This window comes from Rhinopithecus roxellana, chromosome 6 (assembly GCF_007565055.1).
Source record: "Rhinopithecus roxellana isolate Shanxi Qingling chromosome 6, ASM756505v1, whole genome shotgun sequence".
In the NCBI taxonomy this organism is placed as follows: domain Eukaryota; kingdom Metazoa; phylum Chordata; class Mammalia; order Primates; family Cercopithecidae; genus Rhinopithecus; species Rhinopithecus roxellana.
In genome coordinates this window covers 80,116,487-80,139,946 of record NC_044554.1, presented here as the reverse complement: position 1 = coordinate 80,139,946, position 23,460 = coordinate 80,116,487, and the positions used below count along the sequence as shown (strand labels likewise).

At 47.2% G+C, this 23,460-nt stretch overlaps 1 protein-coding gene across 1 annotated transcript in view; it reads right to left on the bottom strand.

Moving 5' to 3' along the window:
* Positions 1–23,460, bottom strand: part of OGDH (oxoglutarate dehydrogenase) — a 94,705-nt gene that overhangs the window by 50,310 nt on the left and 20,935 nt on the right. Inside the window, 2 exon segments of the mRNA XM_010374574.2 lie at positions 4,426–4,528; positions 6,696–6,887. Coding sequence (XP_010372876.1) covers positions 4,426–4,528; positions 6,696–6,887 — 295 coding nt within the window.

Here is a 23,460-nt window from a genome sequence, read left to right as displayed (position 1 = left end):
AGCCATCACCTGCACAATTATGGAACATAATCCACACATAATTGAGAAACTGTTCTAAAATTAATTTTAAAAATTGTTAATGAAAATAATCACTAGGCTGGGCATGGTGACTCACTCCTGTAATCCCAGCACTTTGGGAAGTGGAGGCAGGGGGATTGCTTGAGCTCAGAGGAGTTTGAGAACAGCCTGGGCAACGTGGTGAAACTGTCTCTATTTAAATTGTAAAAATTTAATTAGGCTGGGCATGGTTGCTCATGCCTGTAATCCCATCACTTTGGGAAGCCAAGGCAGGTGGATCACCTGAGGTCAGGAGTTCAAGACCAGCCTGGCCAACATGGTGAAACATGGTCCCTACTAAAAATACAAAAATTAGCTGAACATGGTGATGGGTGCCTATAATCCCAGCTACTCGGGAGGCTGGGGCAGAAGAATCACTTGAACCCAGGAGGCGGAGGTTGCAGTGAGCCGAGATGGTGCCACTGCACTCCAGACTGGGCAAAAGAGCGAAATTCCATCTCAAAAAATTAAATAAATAAAATTAATAATAATAATAATAATAAAAAAACACTAGCCCTACCATCTCAACAATATTTTTTACTGTATTCATAACAAGTTCTGTCGTGCTACACTTGAAAGATAAAACTGAGGGCAAGAGTGTGTCCATAACATCTGATGGCAAATCCTGACACTCTGGCGCTGTTGAGGAGTTCTGTGTCTGTAGAGTTTCTCCTAACTGGCAAGAGTCTACTTGTTAATTATCTTTCCTTACTACTTCAGGGACCAGGAGAATTTCTGAGAAGTGAAGACAGGTGCCCTAAGCCAGAATTTCCCAAACTTTTCAAAAATGGTCATAAAAGGTCAACTCAGTGGAAACTATAGCATATATTCTACTTTATTAAAAAACTCAGAGTGGACAGAATTCCCTGCTTGCACTGCAGACCAAATTGGCCAACCACCCAGGTGCTCAGTTGGCAGAATGTTTTCAGGGCAGCATCATCAGTGCCCTCTGAGAATGAATGGATTTGCCAACGGCTCCTGCCCTCCATCGCTGCCCCCTACGTGGAGCTTTTCTAACAAAAGACAGAACAAGCTCTGACGGAAGCACCAAAGGCTATGTTCAAACATGGATATGATCACTGCTCTGAGCCTGTTTCCCCAAGGAGAGGCAGAAACTGTGCCTGCATCCACAGGGAGGGGGGAACGGCGGCTAAGTGGAGACATGGGAAGAATCTTAGCTCTGGGGAAATAGTCATGTGACACTGGACACTACCGCACAATGGTCCCTGACCCGCAGTCTACACACTGGTCAGGTCACCAGGTGGCCACTCAGCCTATCCCCTTCTACTGCCCCATTCCTAAGCTGGCAAACAGTTCTTCTGGGTCCCAAACATCCCCCATGTAGAGTCCTCACTTCTTAGTTTGCAAATTCCTGCACTAGATGCTACGCTGCTTCCTTATCATTTGGCTACAGGGCAGTCTTCACCACTAACTCCTGTGTGTTCCTGGTCTTCTTGCTTGACCTCTCAGTTTCTGAATTTATCTTATTACCAGAGAGTTTGGCAGCTACTCATCTCAAAAGATTGCTAGTAAGCCCACTTGGAGCATAGTAAGGTCCAGGCACTACTTTAAGGAGTTTATTCAATTTTGAAACCACCTGAGGAGGTTGATACCATCACCCTTGCCTTACAGATGAGGTGACTGAGGCACAGAGAGGTTAAGCAATTAGTCCCAGGTCACACAGCTGGTAATAGTGGGCTGGGATTCCAATCCAGGGAGTGTGGCTCCAGAGTCCAGGCTCCCTGAGGTTCGAATGAGATGACGAGTCTTGAAGTGTTCTACAAACTGTTTAGCGGTCACATTTGACCTGCTGTTTTCTTGAAGACCTGCATACATCAAGGGTGAGAGTTCGAGACCAATTTTTCTACAGATCCAAATGTTTTAACAAGTTTACACGGTTTCCATTTTTTGTACCTGAAGACTTTATTGTGATTTTTAAGTCACACTATTTCAAATCCACAGGATTAAAATGCACCTTCCTCTTGAAATGTGGAGACTACTCCCTGACTCACTCTCTCAGTGGTTCCAAAGGGTTCCTGGCCAGAGAGGTCAGAAGTTTTCCTTCCTCAAAGGATTTCAGGAAGCTTTAGGGCCACTTCTGTATGTTTTAGTTTCTTGGTTTATAAAGTCCTCTTGTTCTCTCACCCTCACCATGATGTTGTTGCTGAATCTGGAACCACAAACCTCACAGAAATACCTGAGGACACTATTCCAGAGTGAAATATATGGTGAGACCTTGTGATGGCCTGGGAAGAGATTCCTACATTCTGGCCCTGCCTTGGCCACTGAGATGGGAAATTAGTGCATATGTTGACAGTGCTTAGGGTTTCTCACCCTTAAAAGACTATGCTGGATTGGGCTCACCTAGGTGTGGCCCCTCTTGATATTAGTCTGAAGGGGGAGAGGAGAGCTTTAGAGCTCCCCTGGTTATACTAACGGGCAGAGTTGGGACAGGAGCTGGGACAATGCAGGTTCTGACAGGAGAGGGAGAGTCAGTCACTTCATGTGCTCCTCTCCTGTTCGAATGTTTTGCTGCTTGTAAAAAATGAGCATGCCAGCTGGGCACGGTGGCTCAGGCCTATAATCTCAGCACTTTGGGAGGCTGAGGTGGGCGGATGGTGAGGTTAGGAGTTCAAGACTAGCCTGGCCAACATGGTGAAACTCCATTTCTACTAAAAATGCAAAACTCAGCTCGGCATGGTGGCTGCACATCTGTAGCCCCAGCTACTCAGGAGGCTGAGGCAGGAGAATTGCTTGAACCCGGGAGGCGGAGGTTGCAGTGAGCTGAGATTGTTCCACTGTACTCCAGCCTGGGTGACAGACCAAGACTCTGTCTCAAAAAAAAAAAAAAAAAAAAAAAGAAAAGAAAAAGAAAAAAGACAATGTGCGTTCCACAGCTCCCCTACCTTGCCTAAATGCAGAGGGATGTTTTCCTCTGAAGAGGTGGCTTCCAGGTGCAAGTGCCTGTGCTCTTCATCAGGGAGTAGCAGGTCTACCAGCTGGGGAGTTTGGCCTGCTCTGAGCACCTGAAGGGGACCCCACAGGTCTAGAAGTCTCTGGGGGCAGTGAGCACAGGGGGCTGGAGAGGCTCAGGGCAGACAGGATGTGATGGGACTAGGGGTGCCAGCGGGGAGAATCTCTATACTAAGGGGTGAGCAGTAGGGAAGAGGCTCCAAGACCTCCTGGGACACTGCAAAGAGAGGACCTCTTCTTGGGAGCACAAAGTTGTCACCACAGAATGAAAAAACAGGGTTCAACTCATGCCCAGTCTATAATCGGAACTGACCTTAATAAAATTCAAGAGGATTTCTCTAAACTCCCTTCCTACATCTGCTAAAGGGCTGGTATAAAAAAAAAAAAACAATTACAAACCATCAATGCCAATTCCAAAGTCAATGATGTTTGATGACTAATGCCTTATCCCCTAGACATAACTTGGTAATGCCTATAAAGACATCCAGGCACTGCAGAACCTTAGAGACTGTCTGTACCATTCCCCGAAAGTGCCTGTGAGGAGGCTAATTTCGTACCCATCCCAAGAGCAGTATTAGGCAGGTAAGTGATCATCAATTTCATCAGCATGCACAGTGTCTATTGTGAACAACCTGGCCATTTAAAAATTAGTCACATCATAATTTCTTTAGTACAGGTTAGCAGCACAGTGACGTAAAGCAGACTAACTCTGCAAAGCAACTGCAGGTGAGAGCCCAGCCACAACACCTCACTTTATGAGGAGGAGGGGATGTAGGTGGGACTATCTTCTGGCAACCGTGACAAAACCCCAATGTGCTCCATACATGCACCTCCCAAAGGCCCTGACCTCCTGACGCTGTGGGAATGCCTTCCAAAGTTTCCTCAGTGTGATCACCAGCAATTACAAATCAGGAGACCCAAACTGCACAAGTTGCTCTGGAATTCGTCCCCTAAGGGACACAGCCTCTGGTCAAGGGCAGGCCACACCGGGCTTCAGAAAAGGATGGCTGTGTCAGCAGTTCCTGAGCAAGGACTCATGGATATGCCTCACTGAAGGCAGTGCTGCACTGACATTTGAAAACCTGAAGCCAAAAGAGCTATACTCTGAAGTGCTTCTGATCCACCTGCCCCAGGTGGATAAGCTTTTTCCCTGTGCCACAAACCTTTCTGTCCAAAATTTTATTTTCAAATTTTGAGACTCAGACAATCTGGCTGAAAAAGATAAAAATAACTTGCCCAAAACACACTAAGGCTGCAATACCGATAAATTTTAAGTGATCAGAACGAAAGGAAACTTAAGAGCCTTTCCCTCCTGCCTGGACATCCTGGCTACCACAGGTCGTGGCACAGCGAGAGGAGCTCAAGCAACGCAGCTGACTGCTCTCAGACCCTCACCAAGTTTGTCTGTGGATGAGATAATGTCAGCGGGCACGGAGGAGTCCAGATCAGCATCCAAAATCCCCAGGGGGTCCAGCTGTGCTACATGGTGCCCTCGTATCTATGAGTGGGCAACGATGAGAGGGAAGGACACACACAAAAGGACAGAAGAAAAAAAAGAGGGAAGGGGTAAAAAAAAAAAAAAAAAGTAAAATTACATTAAAATTAGCATTTACAGCTTAATTCTCACCCACGTTTGAAGAAACAGTTACTGGAGCATCATCAAAATTTACACAACTAATTCCGAGAGGATCAAGTTTTGCAATGTGGTGACCCCTGACCTGGAAGCAATAACACAAGTAAGTCATTACGCAGATCCAGCAAGCTGTGGGGAGGGTTAAAAGAGTCATACGTTATGCAAACCTTTTCCAAAGAGGAACACAGCACCAATAAACCCATATGACAAAATTAGTTTTTAAAAGTCTTGGAATAACTTATTTTAAAAGCACTACTGTGCACAAATGTACTTTTATAAAAAAGAGATAAACTCAGGTTACGACAAACTTAGGAGTCTGAAACGATCCATTTCTTGGGATCATTATACAGTTTCCATGGATAAACAGAAATGAGATGTGCTGAGCAATTCTTACTCCAATGTGAAGCCTGCCTCAGCTCAGAATATAAACATTTCCCTAAGGTGCTGGGTACAGCGGCACATGCCTGTAGTTCCAGCTACTTGGGAGGCTGAGGTAGGAGGATCTCTTGAGCCTAGGAGTTTGAGGCCAACCTGGGCAACGCAGTGAGACCCCATCTCAATTTAAAATAAATAAATCAAATTTAAAGAAAAATTTTCCTAAGGAGGAAAATGAAGGCTTAAGTGTTGGACTTTATTGGGAAGGAGTGCAGTTAAGAGGTCATCTTACTAAGAGAAGGTTTGCCTTTACTATATATCCCCGTGAGGAGTGAGGGTTTCGGTCCTGCTGCTGCTGAGTAGGTCAGCACACCGTAGTCAGAACAAAAAAACCCTGCTACACCACAGACTTAAAGCATCTGATTTGAACTATTTAAAAACCAAAAGGAGAAAGAAAATCCCTTCCAATTTAAGACTCTTTCACTATTTCTTGCCAGCAATTTGAGAAGGGAACAGCTGCTGGTAAGTCACTGCAAGATTAGGCTGAAGTTGTTACTGAGGCCAACTGTGTGCAGGCAGTGATAAAGAAACACCACTGGGCCTCCTCCTTATGCAAATATCCATGTGGATAGCACTTTAAAGCATTATGGCATTTACAAAACTCCATGCATCTCCATTCTAAGGCAGAATACACTTGCCCCAGGGAAGACAGCCTTACTTGCCAGGCCATGGCATGAAGGGCCAGAGACCCAGGACCTCCCCCATGTTGCCCTATTACAACACCTGCACTGCTGCCCTGCTGGCACAGGAAATGGCCCATGCCACCAGAAACCAAAGCATGAGAGAGAAAAGACAGCCCAGGCACATGAGTCCCCTTGTTGCCACCAAAGCAGTTACATGAGAACAGGTGGCAGGGTCCTGGATGCCCACGGGAGCTTCCAGAAGGGAAGCACCAGGCTCACTTGTCTCCACCTGTCCTCCTTAGAACTATCACAGATGAAGTCTTAAGATCTGAACTCTGGGCTCTCCCCATGTATCAGGTGGACATCCTAGAAAAACTTTGGTTATTGTGCTCTGGGAAAAGACAGGGAGGAAAAGCCTTGTCCTGCTCAACACTTGCCTAATGAGATGGCCACTAACTGCAATGCTTTTGGAGAGTTCCCCTGCCCCTCATCACTCTCTGTAGGCTCAGCTGTACCCTCAACTGCCTCTCCCTGCCTCCATATCCCCAAACTCTATAGATTTTCTTCTCTTATAGTATTCAGTTGCTAGCAACCGAGAAGGGGGCATCAACCACCCAACAGCATCACCCCTCCCAGCCACTGCTCACTGGCAGATGGGCAGCACTTCTCCTTGATGCCAGGGTACTGACTTGGTTTCCCTGTCCACAAATATTTCTTGCCAAGTAAGGAAAAGAAATAAGAAGCCCTTTATGGGGCAGGCATTAGTGGTGCCAGAAGATTTGCTCAAATAGGGCTAGCCTGGTTCCTTTTCTCTGGTGTATTTGTTTTTTAGCCTCCCAAAGCAGGGAGAAAGCACCTAGTATTTGAGGAGGTAAAAGTAAAACGACAACATACACTCAGAAAGGTCAATAGGGCCCACGAGGCACGACCTAAGGAACACTGCACCCTTTCCCGTGTGAGAGCGCCCACCTTACCTGATACGCCCTGATGAGCGACTGCACCGCCAGGTGGTCCTCCACGAGCTTGTCCACGTTGGGCTGTGCTTCCACCAGGGACTGTGCATGGGCCACAGCAGCCAGGGAACCTCGGCTCAGGGGAAGGGGACTCTGGTAGGCAGTGCCCGGTGGGGCTCCGGCATTCGTGTTGCGAAAAAAAATGTCCCATGACTAAAGACAAAGAAGGTACAGGGTTACCTCACTGCTCCCCTAAGTCCAGGATGCATCTGTGGCCACAGACAACTGCTCTCTGCAGGCAAGGCAAGTCTACCATAGGCTGGCTGAGCCCGCTTCCTCCTGTTCTGGACAGTGGGGTCTCTGTTCCCAAACGGTGGGTTTCTCTCAGCGTTCAGGCCCCCTGCTTTCCACTCCTTTGGTCTTCGGGATGCACTTTCTGACCCCCACAGCTATAACACAGATGCCCTGTGGCCGCCTTCCATCAACACACATACCCCAAAGGCCCAATGCCAAACAGCTCTCCTCAGCTCCCATACACTGGGCCTGGGGACAGACTCAGGAAGTAGGTCAACAGAGACACTCACTGTCTCAGTCTTCTCCCCAGGCCCCAGCCCTTGGGAGGTGATCTCTTGACCTTCTGTCTATAGGTTTGCAAACCCTACCGGTTCTTCTGTGGGGTGCCAGATGCTCACACCCCATCAAGCGCCTCCCTCAAGACCCTAGGGGCTCAGCACAGCCTGTGAAGAGCCCAGGGTCACCTTGCTCATGTCCTTTCACTTCCCTGGACACAAAGCACAACCTGATCCTTTGTAAGAGGCAGCATTAACCGCACAGAGAAATAATCTCATTACTACTTCAGGGGGCACTCAGGAGCTAAGAGCTCAAGGTGTGGGGTCAGAGATGGAAATTCAAATCTGATCTCTGTGTCGGCAATAAAAATTCAAATTCAAGAGGTAAGTTCTCAGTGAGTTACCTTTCTGTGTTGTTTTCTCATCTATGAGGAGAGAAAGATATACATTCTTCATAGGTATGCTGTAAAGACTACCCTAGTTAAAGGCATTAGCACACAGTCTAATACTTCACAAGTACTTCACAAAAGTCAGGTGTTAGTATCAGTTCGAATTTCCTTAGAAAAACTATAATTCACTTACATTCCTACTATTTTTGGCTAGTTCATGTCTGAATTATTTGATTTACAATCTGCAGAGATACTGTGAACTGTAACAGTTTATTCATCTCATACAAAGATGCAAGCTTTTAAAATATTTAAGAGATCAGACATACTAAGACTTCACAAAAGTTCATTGCAAAAAGAAAAGCACAATTAAACACCAACTTATTTATTTTATTTTATTTATTTATTTATTTTGAGATGAAGTCTCGCTCTCTTGCCCAGGCTGGAGTGTGGTGGCATGATCTCAGCTCACTGCAACCTCCACCTCCCGGGTTCAAGTGAGTCTCCTGCCTCAGCCTCCTGAGTAGCTGGGATAACAGGTGCATGCCACCAGGCTTGGCTAATTTTTGTATTTTTAGTAGAGATGGGGTTTTATTGACCAGGCTGGTCTCAAACTCTCGACCTCAAGCGATCCACTTGCCCTGACCTCCCAAAGTGTTGGGATTACAGGCGTGAGCCACCGCGCCTGGCTAAACACGTTAAACAAAAATAAAAACATTGTTTTTCTTTTCTGCAATACATTTTCTAGCCTCTAAAATTCTTCCATCAATGAACTCTGATAAGACTGTCTTGAAAAACTTGCAGAGGCAAAGGCAAAACTTTATGAGATCTTTGCATTCTCCTTCTAACAAGATGCCACCCAGATGTGTTCCTTGTCTGGGATATGGGTGGCTATCAAATGGGTCTGTCTGGGTCTAGAGACGAGAAGGTAGAGATGGCTACAGAATCCAGTATGCTGGTCCTTAAGGTCTTCTGGCTTTTTCAGACAGGTTCTTTTATAATGCTTGCTAGGGCATAGATGTACATCACTCAGATGGTCCTACTACCAAGAGCACTGCTATATACTGCTGCTAGACACAAACTAGAAAACACACAATGATAACGCACAGGCCTGGACCACCTGCCTCATGAAGGGGAGTCTGGTCTCTCAGTGAAATCTGTTTTTGAGGGGAGTTTTGTGAAATATTTTTTTTTCCTTTCCTTTTTCTTTCTTGTAGAATCTTTAAAACATTCTATAATAAGCACGTATTTTTTTGGCATTCAGAAAAAATAATTTAAAGAAAACCACCACCAGAGATGTAACTGCACAGTATTGTGAATATACTAAAAACCACTGTAGCTGGGTGCAGTGGCATGCGCCTGTAGTCCCAGGCACTTGGGAAGCAGAATCAGGAGGATCACTTAAGCCTAGGAATTCAAGGCTGGCCTGGGCAATACAGCAAGATCCCATCTGTTAAAAACAAAACAATACTCCACTGAATGGTACACGTAAAAATGACCTTTTTTTTTTTTTTTTTTTTTTTTTTTTTTAAAAGAAACAGGTTCTTGCTCTGTTGCCCAGGCTGGTCTCAAACTCTCAGCCTCAAGTAATCCTCCTGACTCAGTCTCCCAAAGTGATGGGAATCCAGTTGTGAGTCACCAGGATCAGGCCAAATAATGACATTTATGTTACGTAAATTATATTTAATTTTTTTTTTTTTTTTGAGACAGAGTCTAGCTCTGTTGCCCAGGCTGGAGTGCAGTGGTGTAATCTTGGCTCACTGAAACCTCTGCCTCCCAGGTTCAAGCGATTCTTCTGCCTCAGCCTCCTGAGTAGTTGGGATTACAGGTGTCCGCCACTACGCCCAGCTAATTTTTGTATTTTATTAGAGACGGGGTTTCACTGTGTTGGCCAGGCTGGTCTCGAACTCCTGACCTCGTGATCCACCCGCCTCGGTCTCCCGAAGTGCTGGGATTACAGGCGTGAGCCACTGCACCCGGCCTTTAAAATGTTTTTACAGGCCGGGCGCGGTGGCTCAAGCCTGTAATCCCAGCACTTTGGGAGGCCGAGACGGGTGGATCACGAGGTCAGGAGATCGACACCATCCTGGTCTACACGGTGAAACCCCGTCTCTATTAAAAAAAAAAATACAAAAAAAAAAATGTTTTTACAAATCAAACTATCTGAGGTTTTACTGTTTTTACCTTTCTGGTGAATTTCTGTTGTATTGGCTGATGTAGAAGAGAGATGTGGGGTTCTCTTCTGGCACCTCCCACAAAACCTATTACAGAAGCATCTTATACAAATGTAACCCAACAATCAGGAACATGAAAAAAGGCTGCAGACTTTCCTTTTCTTTCCTTCTTTTTTATTTTTGAGACAGGGTCTGGCTCTGCTGCTCAGGCTGGAGTGGCATGATCTGGGCTCACTGTAACCCCCACTTCCAGGACTCAAGTGATTCTCCTGCTTCGCCTCCTGAGTAGCTGGGACAATGGGCATGCACCACCACGCACGGTTAATATTTTTATTAAATTTTTTTTGTGGGGAGATGAGGTTTCACCATGTTGCCCAGGCTGTTCTTGAACTCCTGAGCTCAAGTGATCTGCCCGTCTCAGCCTCCCTAAGTGCTAGGTTTATAGGCATGAGCCACCACGCTGGGCCTAAACTTTCTTTTTCAAGAGATGCTATCAAAATGTTTGCTAAAGTAACCCAGAGTTTGGAATCTCCAAAGAGATTCTCTCAATCTTCCTCCATTAAATTGGTTCTCACGAAAACTTAGTGTTCTCCAACATAAGAAAAGGCAGTATTTCCACCAGAGAAAAAAACTGACTTACTCTTACAAGAGAAAACAGAGGATGTCTCAGCATCAACTCCCTAGGCAAAGTAAAGGCTGCCTCCCACTTAGTCCATGACTGGTTCTGTCAAGGACACAGGGATCTAAAAGGTGGCTGTGCACAAACACACTGGACACCCTCAGGTACTTCTGACTTCATGGAGCTTTTCCAGCAGGGCAGAGAGCTCCCTACATTCTAGAAGCAGAGATGACTGGGGACCACACGCATTGGACATCCATCCTCATTGTGAAAACAGGGATGACCAATGACTGCACTTCTTGGCCTCTACCCAGGCCTCCAATAACTGAGGACTTGACCTAAAAGGAGAAGCCCCTCGAATACAGCAGGTAACTGGGCAGGAGTTCAGTCTGGCTGTATCCCACTCCTGCATAGCAAGAACCAACAGCAAGCTGTCACTGTCATGTAAAACCTAATCAGGCCCGGCGCAGGGTAATCCTGTAATTCCAGCACTTTGGGAGGCCAAGGTGGGCGGATCACCTGAGGTCAGGAGTTTGAGACCAGCCTGGCCAACATGGTGGAACTCCGTCTCTATTAAAAATACAAAAATTAGCTGGGTGTGGTGGCGCAGGCCAGCAGTCCCAGCTACTTGGGAGGCTGGGGCATGAGAATCGCTTAAACCCGGGAGGCAGAGGTTGCAGTGAGCTGAGATTGCACCATTGTATTCCAGCCTGGGCAACAGAGCGAGATCCTGTTTCCAAAAAAAAGAAAACAGAAGAAAAAAGAAAAAGGCCGGGTGCGGTGGCTCACGCTTGTAATCCCAGCACTTTGGGAGGCCGAGGCGGATGGATCACGAGGTTAGGAGATCGAGTCCATCCTGGCCAACATGATGAAACCCTGTCTCTACTAAAAATACAAAAATTAGCTGGGCATGGTGATGCGTGCCTGTAATCCCAGCTACTCGGGAGGCTGAGGCAGGACAATCACTTGAACCAGGGAGTCGGAGGTTGCAGTGAGCTGAGATCACACCACTGCACTCCAGCTTGGTGACAGAGTGAGACTCCATCCAGCCAAAAAAAAAAAAAAAAAAAAAAAACCTACAAAAAACATAATCCAAAGTTTTCTTTATCCCAAACTTGCTCCAGTGTTAGAATGTCTATCCTCACACCATGTGACCCGCACCCCAAGTCTAGCTGTGGACACTTACTTAGTTCCCTGGGGCTACAACAAGGTTCATGGATAGGGCATGATCCTCAATCCCAGTAAGTACGAGAGAGCAGCACAACCCAAACTTTATTAAACCCTTAAAACATACTGTCTTTCTTCTACTTCGTAAAACCCATTAAGTGTCCAGAAACACAGGGCGAAGTCACCCAAGTCGCCCAAGAGCAAGACCTTGGATCAAGGGTCTCTCCAGCTGTACAAACAGCCTCCTTTATCCTAGGGGACAATATCCACTTTTGAATTCAGAGCCAAAAGTCATAGCAAAATCACAAGTTTACTTCTTTTCAATAAAATTAGCTTTGAATAACAATTAAAACAGTAAAAAATTAAAAAAAAAAATAATAGCAACAGTGATAAGTATAGCTAACTTTTACTGAGGCTCTCTGTGGGCTTTTCTAACTTACTTGGAACAACTGGAATGTCAATCATATTCCCACTGGCAGAATTTATACACAGCAGTCACCACGCAGGGTATTAATAAGGTTAACTGAGCAATAGCAGAGCAACACTTATATAAAGAACTCTGGTCACTCTAGTAATAGTGCCTCTTATCCTAGCTTAACCTTGCCAAAGAGAGCTGGGAGCTTCTGGGCTCAACAATAAAATGAAAGGAATTTCCACAAGGTCAGCTCTCTGGTCCTGAGAGCACAAAGGCTGCAGGACTCGTTCCAGCCTAGGCCCTGGAAAGAGGGCGATCATGATCATCGGGCCTCCTCTCTCTGACCTTCTTTTGTGCTTGGAATAAAACTCCAGGTGATTTTCAATTGGCTGAGGACAACTGCACAGACGGAAATTCAGCGCATGCTGGAGGCGGTCAGAAAAAAACTGGTTCATACCGGTACTGCTGAGCTGCTGGGAATCCCCGGGAAGGAAAATGCTGGGAATGCAACTTCTGCAGCCTTTCCCTTATTCATCTTACACCACGCATCCCATTCACTCTCCGGTCGGCTCAGTTCCCGCACCACTGGGGGAGCACCCTGCCCCACCTTCAAAGAGCCCATTCTGTCTCCAGGACTGGGTGAGCCTGCACACCCAACAACAGCAAGCCCTCTTTGCACCAAGACCTAGAGGTATACTGAAAGGTTTTTGAATTTGAGTGATAGAATGCTTTGTGTCGAGTGTAGTGACTGCATATATTTGGCAAAACCTACTGCACTAAACACTTAAAACAAGTGAATTTTAATGTATGTAAGTTAAACCTCAAAAAAGTTTATTTATTCAAAAAGGCTTTGAAAATGAAGGTCATTTTTTGGCCTACAGGCTTCACCTCCCAACAGATGTGGCAGCAGGAAGCCAGACCTGCCCAAGTACCAGAGCTCCCAGCCACCCAATGGCCCCACCCCTCCCTGTATGAGTCACCAGTGGGGCCACTTCCTTCCTGGCGGGGGGCCAGATGCCACAGTCCATCCCCCACTCTCTTTCCACTTCCCTGTTGTCCTGCAACCCTGCATCTCTCCAATATCTTCCACTCTCCCCAAGGAGATACCTCTTCTCCAGCTCCTTAAACTACCCACCTCTGCCTCATCCTCTGAGCACCTGAATCTGGATCTGCCTTCCATGACCCCTGGCTTTAGGTTCCAGGGGACCTGCAGAGCCCTCCCTGTCCACCTGCTCCCATGCCCCGGCACCATGCTCCTTCCTTCCCCCAGGCCTGGCAGCTACCCTTCTTTCCATGGGATGTTTGTCCTCTCCTTACACATGGTCGCTTAGCTTTGTCACTATCTAGGAGAGGGTTTCCCCTTCTGATATTCCCAGCCCTTACTGTATACTCATCTCACCTGAGATCTCTCCCCTGCTGTCTGTCCCCATCCTGGGGGATAAATCGAGACTAGGCTGAGTCACTGACCAGCCAGTGCAAAGGGAAGCCCCTTCGAAACGAAGAGAAAGCTTCTGGAAGTGAGAGCCAAAGCATGTCCCATCTAATTCCCACGGAGCATGAAGAGACACCTGGAAGGGATAGAAGCCCACTCACTGGAAGGCGGCACCTGGTGGCTGATGGCTCACTGAGAACCTGAGCTGAGTCAGGCAACCTCAGCTCTCCTAACTGAGTGAGAAAAATAAGCCTGTTGGTTTAAGTTGCCTAAGCTGCATTTTCCCTTTCTTCCAGCCAAATTTATTCCTAATTATTCCTTGCTGTTGCCTGGATGTCCCGGAACCGCAGTCTGATGTGGGCAGGGGCAGTGACTTCTACTTCTAGAAACATTCCAAGTGACAAAGCAGAAGTGAAAAGGAGAAAGCACAGTAATGGGGAAAATCAGACTTAAGAATACACAATCTAATAGCCTGCTACCATCAAAAACACTGAAGACAAAGGTTTCCTATAACAGAAATAGTTTTTCACTCATGAGAAATGGAGGCAGTCAGACTTTGGCTTCTTTATGAAGTAAGTGTGGTATTTGGGTCTTACTTTAGTACTTGGCTCAGGGTGGTGACATGGACTTCTGAGTCACAGTGACGTACGCGGGTGTGCCCAGCTCCACACCCAAGTTGCAACCCATCACTAGTGTTATTCACCTCTCCAATCTCTTAATTGGCTTCTGTTGCACAACTAATAACGTAAGGAAAATATCTGTCCCCTTGCCTTGCCCCAAATATACAGTCACAGACAGTTAATTCTCTGGCCATTCAATGACAATGTCACGGATAAGGGAAAAAAGGTTAAAATGTGAAGGTAAGTGGGCAAGGCTGTAAATGACATTCAAGGGGCAGGAAGCTGCCAGAAAAGGTGAGCCAGAAGGAGTGAGGGGTCCTGGGCCAGGGGAGCGGTGAAGGAAACTACTCATTTCCAGAAGGCCAACTTCTGAGCCCTACAAGGGACTATGGGATTCTGATGAAGTTCTCACCACACATAAACATTTTCCTAAGAGTGTCAGATGTGTGAAGGATGTACCATGTCAAAAAATGAATACCTTTTTTTTTTTTGAGACAGAGTCTGGCTCTATCGCCCAGGCTGGAGTGCAGTGGTGTCATCTTGGCTCACTGCAACCACCCCCCAACCCCCATTCCAGTTTCAAGTGATTCTCCTGCCTCAGCCTCCCCAGTAGCTGGGATTACAGGCACTGCCATCATGTCTGGCTAATTTTTGTATTTTTAGTAGAGACGGGGATTCACCATGGTGGACAGGCTGGTCTCGAACTCCCGACCTCAGGTGATCCACCCGCCTCAGCCTCCCAAAAGGGCTGGGATTACAGGCGTGAGGCACCATGCTGGGCCAATGAATGCCATTATTTCTAAAAATCCAATAATTCTCATTCAATTCAACAAATATCTATTAACTATATGTGGCATACTATAAGATTTGTGAACAGGAAGATGACTAAAATGAGCTTCTTACTCTCAATAAGAATAAGAAAAACCAGTAAACGTGTAAATTCAAAGAATGGATCCAAGTGCTGAGAAACGAAGAGTAAGACAAGTGGGGTAGGAGAGGAAAGCAAGGCTGCTCTGAGGAGGGGTCCATGGTCTGAGCCCTAAAGGCAGGGTAAGGCCTGAGGAGACTGACGAGGAGAGAGAAGACATTTGGCCAAAGAGAACAGACAGCGGGAGCACCTAGCCAGTGCCCGTCCACCACGTGCTGACTCATGGTACTGCCACATGCAGGGTGTACAGATGGTTAAGAAACCAGGCTGGGCAGGTGAGCTGGAACCAGGCTGCAGGTGAGTGAAAAAGAACACGGGAGATTAAGGAGAAAACCACTAACCACCCCCAATAGGAGCAAACACCTGACCAGGGTAGTGGCTGACCTTTGCCACCAAATGGCATCAGAGGGAGGGGTGGTTCGCAGGCAGGGAGCTTGTGTACCCCCCACCCCACCCACCACCAACTTCCCATGAGTGGGTCTGATCATCAACTTGTTGCTGAGATGACTTAAACATGATAGATTTCAGCAGTAAATAATTTTTACATTCTGGATGAAATGAAACCAGACCTCCTATTTAATTTTGGGTAACTAAAGGCACTTAGCTGTAATAAATGAAGCTCTGTTTTCCAAGTCAAAAGACACTGCTACCCAAGCTCCCACAGACTCAGAACTCTATTCAACCACAATGCACTTTCCTCACAGTGGCCAGTGCTCTTTCTTCGAAGGAAGCTCTTGAAAGGCTGGAAACACCTCAATGCTCTCTGCATGTGGCAGGTGCTTACCCAACCTTTACCAAATTAAATTCCGATGGTATTCAGCCTCCTTTTTGGGGGAACAGCCTGACAAGTACAGGGTTCCACCCTGGGAGAGTCTGAGTCCAGGGGTGCCCCTCACTGCAGCAGAGGTGCTGACCTCAGCAGGTGCCACTCTGCTAACCAAGGAGCACTTCTCTGTTCCCACACATCAGCAGCTACACGCAACAGACTCCGCCTTCCTGAGTCAGCAGTTGGGAGTCTCGAGGGCCAAGCTCCCAGCAAATCCTTGGTTGTGAGGTTTCCAATAGGTAGGGCTTCCTATTTCTGAGGGTGGCTAAGATACCATCTGACATCCCTTCCCCCAGCAGTAGTCGACACCCATCGTCAAGCAGGATGGTGCTCTACAGCCCCCGGTGCCCACTCATAGACCAGCAGGACTGACTGTGGCCACCTCCTGGGTCCCCAGGCCCTAGGTCTGCCTCCTATGGGCTGCATGAGGATTCGGGAAGTTGCTTCAGTTCTCTGGCCTGTTTTCTTGTCCACAAGTCTCAAACACAGGCTATTTAAGATGATGGCCCTGCATTTGCACAGCTTTATAAATTTTAAAATTTATAAAGTCCGGCCGGGTGTGGTGGCTCACGCCTGTAATCCCAGCACTCTGGGAGGCGGAGGCGGGAGGATCACGAAGTCAGGAGATTGAGACCATCCTGGCCAACATGGTGAAACCCCGTCTCTACTAAAAATACAAAAATTAGCTGGACGTGGTGGCACGTGCCTGTAGTCCCAGTTACTCGGGAGGCTAAGGCAGAAGAATAGCTTGAATCAGGGAGTCCAGGCTGGTGACAGTGAGACTCCGTCTCAAAAAAAATTTTTTTTATAAAGTCCTTGTACATATACTTGCATTTGTTCAAGAAGCTGATGGGGAACATGAGGAGAGTGTTACAACTTAGCTGAAGCTCTATGACTATGGGTGGCTCTGGACTGATGAGACCACTTCGTCTCATCTATCCATAGCCCCTACAGACACCATTCCTACAGCTGCCCTCCCTACTCCACCTCAGCCACAGAACAAGTCCTACCCACACACACCGCTAACCTTGGTCACCACGTTACTGCCACCTTGTCTAAATAATGCAGGGCACGGGTGGGGCAGGCTCTGGTCTCCTTGCTGCATGGAGCCACACCCAGGCTGAAAGGCAATCACTTAGGTGATAAGTTGATGAGGCCCAGCACTATCCACACAACCTCACTTATTAAGTTCTGACACTATGCTTTTTAATTGCTATAAATATGAACTACAGGGCACCACGTAACCAAGGAACACGGGCGTATGGCTCTCCTTTCAGCTCATTCTAATCTAGCCAAGCTGATAAAAAGTCAGCTGCTGGGCACCATGTGACCAGCCTGCCTGGAGTTCACCCAGTGCTGCTGTAAGGGGCAGGCCTCCCATCCCTGCCTCAGTGTATAGACCAACAACTCATTCCTTTCCTGCACACAACACAGGGCAGGCCTGCATGACCTCTGCCACTCCTTCCAATGCTGCCCAGGAAATGGCCCTAAATGTGTGGGCCAGAGCCTTTCCTGAATAAGATTTAAAACCCATATGTGTCACTGCCCTGAACGTCCAAACAGGGTACTCCCTATTGGGGAGACCTGCGGATGGAATGCCCACCTCCGAGCCTTCAGCAAATGATTTCTGCTGTTGGGCTAAGCACAAGTCTCCAAAGAAAATGTGCAGATGGTAGAGCTGGACTCTGCACCTTCCATCAATGCAGGCCTTGCTCAGACCTTGACTAGGCCAGAGTACCACCTACCACCCTTCCGCCTATGAAGCAAAAACAAGGTAGGGCACTGCAATCCAGGCCTGCTGAGCTGCCACTACAGACTGTTGATACTGAAGCCAGTTAAGAATGGGCTTCTATTTAGGTATTCTTCAATTAAGGAAACCACATGCTCCATTATAGCAATGCTTAGTCATTAAAGGTGACAGAATATTTCTGAACAATCTCTCTTATCTTCTCTCTGTACAGGTGTAAATAAAACATCAATAAACTTCCAAGATTAGCAAAGAACAGCTCCTTCAGCTCTGCCGTATGGAATCTACTGATATCAGAATATTTGCTGGGACTCTGCACTAGACTAAAGGTGGCTGCTCTATCAGGGTCATTATGAAAAGGGCTGTGGAGGACTGTCCAGTGGCCACACCTTCTCCTCTCCCCAGATGGATGTCCCTAAGGGCTGTCTGTGACTTGCTCTAACCTAGGTAATGGGGTAGGCAGTAGCAGTGTATGGTCTGGACCTAGGCCTCAAAGGCCCCACAGCCTTTCCTTTCCCTGTCTGGAGCTACTCTAGGACTTTTTGTGCAGGAATTGCTCTGGTCTACTGGAGGATGGCAGGGCCCAGTGAACAGCCAGCACAAACTGCCAGACACATCAGAGGCCTTCATAACTTCTAGCCTGGTATGAGCCTCAGCTCCAAGGGAGCTGGCAGTGGGAGGAGTGGGGAAACCTAGCCAACCCACAGAGTCATGAGACATGCTACACTGGTGCCAAGTTTTGGGGTGGTTTGTTATACAAACATTCATGGAAACCAGACTTTTCACTGCATGAAAAGATGACATCCAAGATACTGTGATCACTTTCTCACAGTCTTTTTGACATCCCTCAGGAAATAAGAACACTTAAAACTACCCAGATCTGCACACAATGGCACATGTTATCAGCTCTCACAATTGCAACTCTCAAGGGAGGTGGGGAAGACCCACAATCTGGGGTCACCTGTGGTCATCTGGTTGAGGCCTGCCTCATCTGTCCTCAATAATTATGCAACCCTATTTGGGGGAACCCCCGTTCAGCTATGCAAAGCACCTGCTACAGGGTTTCAGACCGAATACCACGTGACTGACCACTCAAAGAGAGGGTTCTAAAAGCTATCTCCTCACCTCACGATCCATTCATGGATGTGAAGAGATATGAGAATCTCAAAGCCCTCAAACCTCCCTCCAAGGGAGTTTTGGATGGGGAGGGGAGCCAGAGAACAGTAACCTAGAGACTAAACAGACTATTTTTTAATAACATGACTTCATCTGAAAAACTGGCACTAACATTTTAGTAATTTCTCACTGCCACCCAGCTTCAGACTGTGCGGGGAAGCCGAGCTGCCTCTGACTTACAAAGTATGGCTCTTTCATTTCCTCAAAGGCAAGCACCTGTGGACACCTGTGCTACAGAATGGAACTCACTGGAACAATCTGCTCCTTTTCACTCTTGGAGTCTACTTTCCCATTAAGGTTTTTTTTTGTTGTTGTTTTTTTTGACACGGAGTCTCGCTCTGTCACCCACGCTGGAGTGCTCAATCTTCGCTCGCTACAAGCTATGCCTCCCGGGTTCATGCCATTATCCTGCCTCAGCCTCCCAAGTAGCTGGGACTACAGGCGTGTGTTACCACGCCCAGCTATTTTTTGTATTTTTAGTAGAGACGGAGTTTCACCGTCTTAGCCAGGATGGTCTCGATCTCCTGACCTCGTGATCTGCCTGCCTTGGCCTCCCAAAGTGCTGGGATTACAGGTGTGAGTCACTGTGCTTGGCCCCATTAGGGTATTTTTGATCTCTCTCCCCTTTCCTTTAATTTCTGACATTAAACAACAAAAAAAATTTTTTTTTTTTTTTTTTTTGCTTTAAGTACAGTACAAAAGGATAATCATTAAAAACATCCACCAGGCAGATCATGAGGTCAGGAGATGGAGACCATCCTGGCTAACATGGCAAAATCCCGTCTCTACTAAAAATACAAAAAATTAGCCGGGTGCAGTGGCACACTCCTGTGGTCCCAGCTACTCGGGAGGCTGAGGCAGGATAATCACTTGAACCTGGGAGGTAGAGGCTGCAGTGAGCCGAGATCGTGCCATTGTACTCTAGCCTGGGCGACAGAGTGAGAGTCTGTCTCAGAAAAACAAAAAAACATCCACCAGGCACAGTGGCTCAGGCTTTTAATCCCGGCACTTTGGGAGGCCAAGGCAGGAGGACAGCTTGAAGCCAGGAGTTTGAGATCAGCCTGGGCAAAAAAACAAGACCCTGTCTCTACAAAAAGTTAAAATATTAGTCAGGCATGGTGGTGTGCACCTGTAGTCCCAGCTATTCAGGAAGCTGAGACGTGGAGGAGTGATGGGGGAGTGGATCACTTGAGCCCAGAAGTTTGAGGCTGCTACCATGGTGCCACTGCACTCCAGTATGGGTAATGGAGACCCTATCTCAAAAAGAAAAGCTCCAAAAGATGCAGTGATCCTCATTTGGAGTACCCTCTCTCCTCCCACCAGCCTCAGTGACCTCGTATGCCTGCTGTCCTGGCCTCAGTCCCTCCTGCTCTTGGGGATCCCAACTCCTCCTGCACCACATCCTCAAACTTGCTCTCCTTCTACCTGCTGAGGGGTCCACGCTCCCACAGCACACAACAAACACCTCTTGGTTTGATCTTGGAACCTCTCCATTTACTTCACAACCCAAACTTTTGCTCTTTTCTTGCTGCATCTGGCTCCTGGCCCTGAAGTCTGCGTCCATGCCCCTGCTGAGTGACTGTGAGCCCCTGTTGGGCTCCTTCACAGCACAGCATAATGTACTTCCCTTCAGAAGCTCAGTAGGTTCTATTAGAATTTAAACTGTTTTTAATTTTTTTTATTTTTTTCATTTTTAAGGGCCGGTGGGGAGAGAGAGAAAGGAGAGACAAAGGAAAGAGAGAAGGGGGTGGCGGCGGGCAGACAGAGAGAGAAGAGAGAGGTAGAATTTTAACTGTTGTTCAAACTTATTTAATCATCCTGCTAGGATGACAGGGCAAGACTGCTTTTCCTCTTGCAGCCGCCACTCAGCACAGTCTTCGAACACAGCTGTCATGAGCTGCAAACTACCACACAAGAGAGGGTGCTGCTTCATGCTTCCTGTTGTTTCAAAGAGGTTATAATTTTATCACCCTAAATAAACCATAAATGCAAACTGCTTAAGAGTGAAATACTGTGCTAAAGTTGGAGAAGGCGCACTCAGTCAGTTTAGCTGATTTAACATAAAAAGCCACAAGTGCTGAGATTGCTCTTAACACGTGAAGTTAAAGATTAGCAAGTGGCGGGGGGAGGGTGGGAGAAGAATGAGGGTTGAAAAATTACCTATTGGGTACAATGTTCATTATCTGGGTGACGGGTATACTAGAAGCCCATTCCCACCATTACTTAACCTACCCATGTTACAAACCCACACATGTACCTCCTGAATCTTCAAAAACAAAAAATCATCAAGGGGTAACTTCAAAGCTCGTCGCCGAAACCCCATTTACGTAGACCATGCAGTTTATGTATACAGTCAGCCCTCCATATCTGTGGGTTCTGCATCCATGGATTCAACCAAACGTGGACTGAAAACAGTTGGAAAAAAACTGTCTGTACTGAACATGTACACTTTTTTTTTCCTGTTATTATTCTCTAAACCAGGGATCCCCAACCCTCAGGCCATGGACCAGTACTAGTCATTGGCCTGTTTGGAACCAGGTTGCACAGCAGGAAGTGAGCAGCAAGGGAGCATTACCACCTGAGCTCCGCCTCCTGTCACATCAGCGGGGTATTAGATTCTCACAGGAGAGCCAACAGGATTGTGAGCTGCGCATGCAAGGGATCTAGGTTCACTCCTTATGAGAATCTAACTAATGCCTGATGATGTGAGGTGGAACAGTTTCACTGCGAAACCATCCTCCCCTGATCCCTCAGCCCATGGAAAAACCGTCTTCCATGAAACTGGTCCCTAGTGCCAAGAGTTGGGGACTGCTGCCACAACAATGAAGTATAACAACTATTTGCATAGCATTTACCTTGTATTAGGTATTACAAGTAATCTAGAGATGATTTAAAGTATACAGGAGAACATGCATAGTTTATATTTCATTTTACAGAAGGGACATGAGCATCCTTGGATTTTAGAATCCTCAGTGTGCCCTGGAACCAATCCCCTACAGACACCGAAGAATGACTACATGTATTTCTGATAAGTCATTCATAAATCAATTACATACAACATTAAAATACTCAAAATGTATTCCAACCACCCAACTGGCATTGCCTAAAATGCCTTGTGAATTACTCCCAGAAATAAACAACTTGAGTGGCACCAAAGTGTTCTGCAGATTTTTCAACACAGCTGTTCCTTGTCACATGAACATATCAGATCTCCTTATGAGCACGTCATACTTCCACATACCCACTGTGGGAAGCCCCTTCACCGCACATGCAGCAGCTAGGAGGGTAACTTGGAGCAGGGCTCCTGCCAAGGGAGGAGCCCCAAGCCAGGACAGAACCGTGGGTACCACAGTCCTATTTTTCAAAGTGAGACCAAGGCAGTTTCAACACTGCAGAGTTGAAAAGGCCGATATCACCCCATAATGGGACAGTGTGTGTATCTGTGCTTTTCCTCCACTTAGTTTCACTCATAGAAAATACCAGTACTAGCCGGGCGCAGTGGCTCACGCCTGTAATCCCAGCACTTTGGGAGGCTGAGGCGGGCGGATCACAAGGTCAGGAGATCGAGACCATCCTGGCTAACACGGTGAAACCCTGTCTGTACTAAAAATACAAAAAAATTAGCCGGGCGCGGTGGTGGGCGCCTGTGGTCCCAGCTACTCCGGAGGCTGAGGCAGGAGAATGGCGTGGGCCCGGGAGGCGGAGCTTGCAGTGAGCTGAGATCCGGCCACTACACTCCAGCCTGGGTGACAGAGCAAGACTCCGCCTCAAAAAAAAAAAAAAAAAAGAAAATACCAGTACTATGTTTCATAAGCATGGAAGGAAGAAGCAGAACGGTGTCGACAGATGAGCATCGAGGCCAGACTTAGCAGTGGGCCAATACCCTGCACCTGTAATCTGAACACATAGAGCCCCTCCCTCCTGCAGCGACCACATGTACACACTTTAGGAGCTGACATGTGAAAAGTACAAAAAGAAAAAACCATCAAAAAATGGGCATCAGGCATGGTGGCTCACGCCTATAATCCCAGCACCTTGGGAGGCCTGGGTGGGTGGATCACCTGAGGTCGGGAGTTTAAGACCAGCCTGGCCAACATGGTAAAACCTCGTCTTTACTAAAAACACAAAAATTAGCCAGGCGTGATGGCGCACGTCTGTAATTCCAGCTAGCTGGGAGACTGAGGTACAAGAATTGCTTGAACCCAGGAAGCAGAGGTTGCAGTGAGCTGAGATCGTGCCACTGCACTCCAGACTGGGCGAGACTCGTCTCAAAAAAAAAAAAAAAGAAAAAAGAAATGGGCATCAGTTAACAAGAACAGGGAGGCAGGCTTTAGGGAGCTGGGCAGGGCAGAGGAAGGCACAGAGCAGAAGAAGAGCCCGGAGGTACAAAGCAAGCTGTGGGAAAGCCAAATGGCTAAGAGGGCCTAGAAGAAAAGCAGGGCCAATGATGGTACCCTCAAGGCAGCCGCTGAAGGCACTGTTGGGAGAAGAACAGGCCCCAGCTCCTTCCACTCCCTCAGGACCTAATCCTGGCTCTCCTCAGCAGGGCCAGAACCTGGCAGATGCATTACAAGGAACTTGACATCATGCTACAGCTGTAAGTGGGCACCTGTCCCTACAAAACAAAATGAGACCAACACCCAGACTCATGGGGGCTTAGCAGTTCTCAATTACCTGTTTGTCTTAAACATTATTAACAAGGATAAATTAGCTCTGTGTCTTAAAGA